Source organism: Pseudoliparis swirei, chromosome 9, assembly GCF_029220125.1.
Source record: "Pseudoliparis swirei isolate HS2019 ecotype Mariana Trench chromosome 9, NWPU_hadal_v1, whole genome shotgun sequence".
Classification (NCBI taxonomy): Eukaryota; Metazoa; Chordata; class Actinopteri; order Perciformes; family Liparidae; genus Pseudoliparis; species Pseudoliparis swirei.
The window spans coordinates 12,063,184-12,072,909 of record NC_079396.1 but is presented as its reverse complement, the minus strand read 5'-3'; the positions used below and the strand labels follow the sequence as shown (position 1 = coordinate 12,072,909).

Here is a 9,726-nt window from a genome sequence, read left to right as displayed (position 1 = left end):
GGGAGGAGGGGGGGGCGGCGGAGCTCCAACGAAGTCGCCACCAGCTGCAGGGAAACATTCAAACAGGATTCTTTATTACATAAAATAGTTCTGGATTACATTGAGCAATAATAGTTTCAGATTCCAGCTGCTAACCTATCAGTTAGCAGGTCAATGTGCAACTATTTAGACTCGTGAGCCACACCTTCCAGACTAAACAATGTTTCATATCTTCTCACTTTCCCCTTTATAAACCTTTCATTGTGCAACAGGAGGGTTAATTGTTAAAGAAATAGTTTATGGGATAGTATTTAGTAAAAGGAGCAGATGTTTGTTGAATAAGTGACGTTTCAGTCAAACAGTCAAAACAAACCAACTCATTCTCACAATCAGATGCGCCTCTAACACACCTGGTGTGATGATGTCACGCTGACGCATGATTATATTTCAGAATTAAGAATATCTTTTATCAGAAATGTCAAGGTAAAATCTGTCATATTTAATAGCCTCTAAATAAAATAACAGTGTTTTAAATCCACTACACTAATAGTTAACACATACGACAGATATCCAGCGACTTTTAAGACATTCCGGTCCTCAAATAATCATTTTACACGGAGAAACCTCCACCACATCTGTGTTTTTCAAACAGGCCCCTTGACATTGTGAACTGTTCAACTATAAACTCAAAAGGTTTCACTCATTTCTCAACTGAGAAAGTTTTAAATGGTTTCAAGGTAAGAACCAAGAACAAAAATGATAAATATAAATATAAAACTTACCTCTGGCCTCGGGGTGGTCCTCCATTCTCCGGCTTCTCGGTGGTCCGCGGAAGAGGAAGTCAGTCACTAGAACGAGATTCAAGGATAACTTTCAGCTCGCGGTCAACAGCTCGAGGAGTTAGCCTCACAGCTCTGGTCAACCAGAGGGCTCAAGCTCGGGTTGGACCGATCGCTCTGAGTTAAGGGCCCCAAAAACAGGTCCATGCGAACGTTATGGTATCCGGCTACAGATCTCACGGACAGATGCGCATTTGATAAAAAGTGGAAGAGTTGATTGGACCCGTATGAGGCTAACTCTCTTAAGGTGGTGATAAGGTGGTGATAGTTTACGAGTTTTAATTAATGTATTGTCACCTAAAGAAAGAAAATAAAGGAGCGTCACCAGCAATAAGTCTTCCCGCCAATTCATATGATCCGTTTGTGATACCGGGTTGGTTAAACCACGCGCGTCATGGCGCAGTGGAACATGGCGACATTAACCCAACATGACCACGGTAACCTCTTTCGTTCATAACTCATTATTCTCCACTTCACGAGGTGCATCTCAGAGCGCGTGCAGGAGATGCTGGAGGCAGCGCGCGCTCGTGCACCCCATCAGTTAACTTAACAAACAAAGCACCGCGACAACGAGCACAGAGCATGTTAATGTTAAATAAACCGCTTTAATATGATAAAGTAAAAGGAGCAGACGTGTGTACAATAAGGCCCGTTTCAACGGTCACAACAGAGCAGCTCAGGGTCACGCGCAGCTCAGGTCAGGCGGCCCGCGCGTTCCCGATGGTTACCATGGTGCCGAGTTTATGCATTTTACAAGGTATATTTGAGAATTCTATATAAATGGCTCAGGCGCCATCTTTTTTTCTGTAATTTCAAAGTTAAAGTTCGACGCTTTGATGTCTTAAAACAAAAATAAAAGGGTTTTCGAGGCGTTGCAATAATTGTCAACACATTCCGCACATCTCCTGACATTTTCAAGACATTCTGCAGCCCAAATCTCATTTTACACGACGAATCATCGACCGAGTGTCACTTTTCACAAAATATGTTTCCCCAAAATGTCCTGTCAACATTATAAACGTTAAAACTCAAAAGGTTTCACTGATTTCTAAACTGAGAACACTTTCATGGATTTAAGGGGATACGTTAATAATAAAAATGCTAAATTAAATGTAGAAATGGTCTTACCTTATGGTCCAAATCAACGCCCGGTCCCTTCAGCAGGCGCTCGTCCTCGGCTCTCGGTCGTCGGAGGGCCTTCCTCGGGGTCTCAGGTCTCTCGTAGTCCGGATCTCGTGTAATTCTGTAAGACAAGTTTTGTTTCCAACAAAAAGACTCAAGCAGTGTAAAAGTCTCAGAGTTTCCTTCACAGGTTTGGGTTCACAGGAGGGTTCACAGGTGAGGTCCGCTCGCGTCAAAGTCCAAAGTGCAAAGGGGAGAATCAGAACCTCCGCGGCCTTAAATAACCTCGGTCCGGTTTCCATGGCATTGACGCACGTGCGTGCGTGCGTGCGTGCGTGCGATTGAGCAATACAGAGAGGCATTATTTATTTCCCTCATATATTTTAAATATATATTTGATTCATACGAGTTATTATTATTTTTTTATTTTTTTATTAGTATTATTATGAGTATTATTATATTATTTCTCAGTAATCTGTTGCTATTCAGTACAGCTGAATGAGCTGTAAAGCCAAACTGTATGCTAGATGAAATATATTATATTATATATTATAATCTTATTATTTCAGAGGGACCATATACAGGTAAAACAAATGTCACCATTTGATGCATTGCACCAGATTGTACTTGGCAGATGGATGAGAAATAGATGACGCGGGCTTGCAGGTGTATGGTCTTCCGACTAAACTTCATTTATTTGACACCTACGTTTCCCCTCTCAACTTCTTGAAACTGCTAGAGAGGTCAAATGAATACTGTCCATTATCTTTTTGAGTAAAGTCTTCAGTCCATCTGTTCTTCTTCTTTCAACAAATAATGTATTCTTTTATTTAGAAATATTGACAGGTACATAACACAGTAAAGATTAACTGATATTTCCATTGTTTATCATCTTTTTGTTGAAATATCAGATAACAAACCCACTCCCCCCACCCCTCCCACTGTATACACTAGAGTACAGGACATTAAATACATAAACAATACATACAAAGAGGTCACCTCATTTCGCCGAGCCAGACGTACACACACACACACACATATACATCTGGAACATCTGTATGTAGACACACCTGCACAGAGTCAATACACAGTCATTACATCACACAAGTACAATATATCCAGAAATGAAATGACAACATGAGTTGTTCTTCTTCTTTGAGGACGGCCAACCATGAGGGGAAAAGAGTTTACAAGCAGACATAAACACACACATGCACAGGAGATATGTATTAATATATTTAGGAAGACTTTACTCGACTAAATGACTGCACTGGCTCCCCGTAAAATCCAGAATCACATTTATAATTCTTCTCCTAACCTACAAAGCCTTGATTAGTGATTGTAACAGGTTCGTGGCTGTCACAGGTATCTCCCCCCAAGCACCAAAGGATGAGCATTCACAGAGGTTGTATTTAGTAAAATATTTTATTCCAGCAGACTGGGCCTCTCTCTCTCCTCAGTCCCTACTGCTCCTTTATGGGGACAAAGGCACACACACTGATTGGCTTCAGCCGGGCTGATTAACAATCAGCCACCAGCTGGGGCCAATAAGACAGTGTTTCCTGAATCACACCCCCGCTCCACCCACTCTGCAGCCGAGCCAAAACACTGACGGAAGATGAGCCAATCCTTTCCTGTCACTTTTTGGCTGATCTCTGCATGGGCGTTCTCAGAGGAGATTCCAACACCTCCCTCCACTCGCAGTTTAAATACAGAGAACACCTCTGGATGTGTTAGAGTCCCTTGTGAAGGATCAGAAGCGCAGCGATGAACTTCTTCTGTGTGTTGGTCTCCGCTGTTTTGGTCTCTGCTCACAGTGCTGGGATTCCTCATGATGGAATACACTGGACATACACAGGTGGGCTTTTTTGAATATCCAAATGTTGTATTTTTATTTTGTATAATTTCATTTGTTGCAACTAAACACCAAACGTAAGAGAGTTTTATGAGATGTAAAGTGGTGCGTGTGAAGGTGCGGGACAAGCTGTCCTGACTATTTATTCTGGTATAAGAAGCTGCCAAGTTGTTTCTTCTCTTCAACATTCACTCGAGACATTTGGCCGCTGGTTGTGAAGCGCACTGAATTGGCCAAATCCCTTATAGCCGCTGTCAGTGGATCAAGGCTGGTTACAGCGCAGCAATAGCTACTAAATAACTACAGAGTGAATACTCAATATATCCAGTTGAACAAGTCCTGGTATGCTTGAGAAACCAACGAGACTTGGGAACAGGTTCCACACTCACGAACAAGGGCACATGTAGTTTGACAGCGCTCACCCTAATAATGATGTCATAATAGTTTCTGGGGCTTGATTTTCTCCCACAGAGGGAGCTTTGGACCAGGTTCACTGGCCAACCAAGTACCCTGAATGTGGCGGAGAGAAGCAGTCTCCAATAGACATCCAGCGGCGCAGCGTGAAGTACAACCCAGACATGCTGCAGCTGGAGCTCGACGGATATGATGCTCAAAAAGGGAATTTTCTCATGGCAAATAACGGGCACACCGGTAAGAGAAAATGCATCCATGACTCAAACTCAATATTAACTAGAACTAATATTAACCAAAGGTTTGTGAACTATAAACCAAACGTTATGTGCATGCCCACACTTTTTAATGTCAAGAAATTAAAATGTTTGAAGTTTCTTTCTTTTTTCTTTATGGTGTCAAACTGAATGAGCACATTAGCAAATATTTCTCAAATTGTGCAATTCATTAAAGTAAATCGAAGTCCGCATACGTTTTCTCATTCAGAGCTCTAATATTAATGCATGTTGTTGATTTTAATTACTTCACAGAATGAACTTTTACTACAAAATTATACGAGTTTGACGTACATTGTTGCAGACCTTATGTTTACTGTAAGAGACGCATTCACTGTGGTGTATTACAGAACTCAAACAAACAATGGTTTGAAGGATATTCATTTAAAAATGGGAAACATTCAGTTAAGAACAGTATTTGTGATGTGTAAACTGCCTCCTGGGAAACATTCAGTTAAGAACAGTATTTGTGATGTGTAAACTGCCTCCTTTGTGTTTTTGATTTTTTTTTATGACATAATCTGAATATCTTTATGTCTCCATCAGTTCAAATTAACCTGCCTCCCACTATGGCGATCATTAAGGGCCTGCCAGGAAAATACACCGCTGTCCAGATGCACCTGCACTGGGGCGGCTCGGACATGGAGGCCAGTGGAGCAGAGCACACCCTTGACGGCACCCGTTACATGGCAGAGGTTGGAAAAGTTACCTCATTTATTTGCCTGTTTTTAATTTAAAGTTATAACACTGGTAGAGTTTTTCTCATTTGCAAAGCAGCTCATTGGTCATATTTTGGCACCTGAAGTATTTTCCATCTTGTCTTTCAGCTCCATGTTGTCCACTACAATTCTGACAAGTACAAGAGCTTTACTGAAGCCAGAGATAAGGCCGACGGGCTGGCAGTACTCGCCTTTTTCTATGATGTACGTACGCCACAAATACTTTTGTTCCCTTTCCTCTAATATCTGCTTTGTCGGACCACAAAGGCTTTCACACACACATATATATATATATATATATATTAGAGTTATAGTCTGTGAGGATGAAGATTTTAATGTAATCTGTAAAGTGTTTGTTGATAGATAGATATACAGGACGCCACCACTACTTCTGGTGCATTATCTTCAGTTCAGCTATAGGAAGCTTACAATAAAAAGTATTTGTTGTAAAAAAGTATTTTTCCCTTTGAAGTGTATGATACTTTGTGTCAGTCATCCTACTGGGTTAAAGGCTCTCTTCAGTGTTAATTTACATGTCGATGTATTGAATGAGTTTCAACATGTTTTCATAAGCTTGTTTGCAGAAGAATGCTCTGGGTCTCAGTCATCTCTGCAGCAACACCACCGCTGGCAAACCCAGTCACTGATGTGGAAGTTTGAAAGGGTTTCCAGTTAATTACACAGTAAATTCCCCAGTGTTAAAAATTCTGTGTCAAAGTAGATTAACTCTTTCAGAGTTATTACAACAGTAGCAGGAGTAAATAGTCCCCAGTTTTGGTGTAAATATTCAGAGTTAATTCCCTAGTGTTAAAAAAGCAGTTAAAGTGAATTGACTCGTAAACTCGCGTAAAACCCCCAGTGATGACAACCTTCACTGTTATTCTGGAAAGCTCCGCCCCCTCCTTCTGCTTTCAAATTCAGTTTCCTCACGAGCGTTTTAATTCTGGAAAGAGTGCAGTAATTTTCTCTAAATTCCTTTTTCATATCGAATGTTGATATTTCAGCAGAAGCAACATTTTAGAATAACTCTGTAAAATGATTGTAAGTCACTTTGAATAAAATGGTCAGCTAAATGTAATGTAAAGTAACACTGAACATAGTGATAACATTACACTGAGAAGTATAGAATAATAACTCTTACCAGAGTTGTGTTAACTCTGAAATGTTAACACTGTGCTCATTATTACTTTAACACTCTAAAGATGAGGGACCATACGTTCACTGGCTCAGTGGTCAAATGTACTCTTTAAGTGTTAAATAGACACTTCCAATTTTACTGTTTACATCTGGGAACGTCACTCAAATGAAGTCCAATGGGGCAACAAAGCACCAGCGGTCAGACAATGAGATGGACCTTTAAGGGCACTTTCTGACTTGTGTGATGTTGCTGGATTCCCAGATCTTACTCATTACTTATACAATATATACTGTATATATATATATATATATATATATATATACACACACGTACTGTATATACATATAGGTACAATGGCGAACCCAACGAAAACAAAAAGGCTCAAGTTATAATGAGCCAGAACAATCACACCTCGTTACTATGCCTTTACACATACTTGCACACACACTTGTGCTTTCTTTTTGAACTGAACATTTAAGCTTCATCTTTGGTTTACTTTCAGGACGGGCATTTTGAGAACACCTACTACAGTGATTTCATCTCCAATCTGGACAAAATCAAATATGCAGGCGAGTTACTGCACACGTGAATCAACCGACCTCTGAAGCTTGAGGTCAAATGTGATTTTAATGTGATCCTGACAGGTCAGTCCATGAACATCTCGAGCATTGATGTGCGCTCTATGCTCCCCGAGAACATCAACCATTTCTTCAGATACCAGGGCTCCCTCACCACGCCGCCCTGCTACGAGAGCATCCTCTGGACTGTGTTTGATACTCCCATCACTCTCTCACATAACCAGGTGCAGCAGACAGGAAGCCCTTTCTCTCAAAATGTCAACATTTTGAACAAAAGTCTGTGTTCGCATTACTACAGCTGACAAAAAAAGATAACTTATTCAACTATTTTGCCTTTTATGGAAGTGAACTTTCGCTATTTAAAGGAAATGTGCTTATTTTTTTAACATAAAGCGATGTCAGAGTTTATACTCTTCTTATCTGATGTGTTCAGATCAGGAAACTGGAGAGTACACTGATGGACATGAACAACAAGACCCTGTGGAATGACTACCGCATGGCTCAGCCTCTCAACAGCCGTGTGGTGGAGTCTTCTTTCTTGCCGCGCCTCGGAAAAGGAAGTATGTAGCATGTTGCTGCAGAGTGATTACACAATAGGGTGATATCATGTACTCCCCACAATTTACTAGGGCAATAAAGCCTGTGTCTGATCCTCCTCCTTTTTCATCCACCTCTTACTTTTTAGCGTTTTGTCGTCAAGATAAGATTGAATCCAGGCTCCTGAAGATCGAGGGTCTGATAACGTCTCTTGGAAAGCATATGCATTCAGGTGAGTCGTACAAACTGATACAAATGACGAGATGTAAATGAAAGTACTTACTCTCTTTCAATCTATGCTCTTAAGGTGGACTTTGTAACTCAAAGCCTACCAGATATGGTGAGTCCCTCAGTTTCATTTGAGATCCAACTCTGATTTCTGACTGTGGATGATTAATGGTGGACGTCTGATTCTATTTTTGTTTTATGTTTTTATCAGAACCTCGCGCTCTGTTCCCTCTGGTGCTCGACTTCCAGGAGAAAAACTCTGGAAGTTATGCCTTGGCCCAACTCAGCCATCCCATGAAGCTTGACTCCTTCACTGTCTGCATGCATGTCCTGCCTCAGCTCAAGGGGGTCCACACCGTCATCTCTTACGCCAGTAACGGCAACGACCACGAGCTGATGATCTCCATCGCTGTGGACAAGTATACCAAAGAAGTCGGCCTCTGGATTGGCAATGAGTTTATCAATCTGCCGCACAACTTCAAGTTCCACGAATGGAACAACTTCTGCATCACCTGGTCGTCCAACACCGGCGGCACAGACCTGTGGATCAACGGCATGGTGGGGGAGCAGCGATATCTGAAAAGAGGTTACACAGTCAGCCCCGACGGTGTGTTCATTGTGGGCAAAGACCAGGATGGGCTACTGGGCATCTCCAACGCAGACACCTTTGTGGGGAAGATGACTGATGTCAACGTGTGGGACTATGTACTGTCCACAGCAGATATCCGGGACCAGATGTCGTGTGAGAGAAACAGCACCATGATGGGAAATGTGTTCAGCTGGGGAACAACCAAACTCAGTCTGTTTGGAGGGGTGCAGCTCGACAGCCAGTACAGATGCCTCTGAATGGATCGGCTGCTTCTGTTTGCATGCGCTCTAAAAGGATGCATTATACAAAATGTCACTGCTGATGGTGGGATATTTAGAATGTCTTTGATGGAGGATAAAAAAGTCTTGCCATGTATTGTACTCATATATTTACAGTTCAATAAAGTCTTACAAGTGACTTCTGTGTTTGTTTATTACCACAATGATCCTGTAACACGTTTGTGGCTGTCACAGGTAGGTTTCTTTCCCCAAGCACCAAAGGATGAGCATGCACAAAGGATGTATTCGGTGATATACTTTATTCCAAGCAGACTGTGTCTCTGCTCCCCACTCTCCCGCTCCTCAGCCCCTACTGCGCCTTTATGGGGACAGAAGCACACACACACAGATTGGCCACAGCTGGGCTGATTAACAATCAACCACCAGCTAAGGCCAATTAGACCTGGTCCAGCCACCGTTCCCTGCACCTTGCGGTTTGCCCGTGGGCACCGTGTTGGCTACCTCTGGTATAACCCAAACAGAGTGGAGAAGGCCGTTTTTTCCTTGGACTCTGGCGACAGAGGTATCTGCCAGTAGCCCTTGGTTAAATCCAGTCGGTCCAGGAGTTTGTCAGGGAATTGGGTAAGCATCGAAACATGACACATCATTCACCCTGCGATAGTCCACGCAGAACCGTATAGACACATCCTTCTGGACCACAAGATTAATGGGGCTACACCAGGCACTGTGGGACTCTTCTATTACCCCCATCTTCAGCATTGCAGACAATTCCCTCTGAACCACTTTTCTTTTGTGTTCGGGTAACCTGTAGGGTCGTGACCACACCGTCACGCCCGGAGGAGTCTCAATCTGGTGCTCTATGAGGTTTATGTATGTCCTGGAAGGTGAGAGAACACATAAGCAAACTGTTCTTGCAACTGGGCAATGTCTGTTCTCTGGGTCCCGCCCGGAGAGACGGTCTTCACAAAGGAGCGAGGCCGGATTGGTGGATCAAGATACCGAGGACACCGGAGAAACAGACTCCGCCTCCCTCCATGCTTTTATGAGGTCAGAACGCACCACCTCATAGTCGACATCCCCCACTCGCCGTGTGACCACAAAGGGCCCTTCTCACTTGGCAAGGAGTTTAGAGCTGGAATAAGGAAGCAATACAAGTACCTTTTCTCCCAGTGTGAATTGTCTTAGCCTGGCTCTTCTCTTGTACAGCCGTTGTTGAC

The 9,726-nt window shown here is 42.6% G+C and overlaps 1 protein-coding gene across 1 annotated transcript; it reads left to right on the top strand.

The window, feature by feature from the left end:
- The first annotated feature begins 3,715 nt into the window (after positions 1 to 3,715).
- Positions 3,716 to 8,687, top strand: LOC130199610 (carbonic anhydrase 6-like). Its single transcript, XM_056423278.1, has 10 exons — positions 3,716 to 3,798; positions 4,267 to 4,446; positions 5,028 to 5,176; positions 5,309 to 5,404; positions 6,841 to 6,907; positions 6,983 to 7,140; positions 7,350 to 7,476; positions 7,602 to 7,685; positions 7,761 to 7,793; positions 7,893 to 8,687. Exons 2-10 carry the CDS (start codon positions 4,374 to 4,376, stop codon positions 8,525 to 8,527), a joined length of 1,422 nt encoding a protein of 473 aa, XP_056279253.1. The 5' UTR covers positions 3,716 to 3,798; positions 4,267 to 4,373; the 3' UTR covers positions 8,528 to 8,687.
- The last annotated feature ends 1,039 nt before the right edge of the window (positions 8,688 to 9,726 follow it).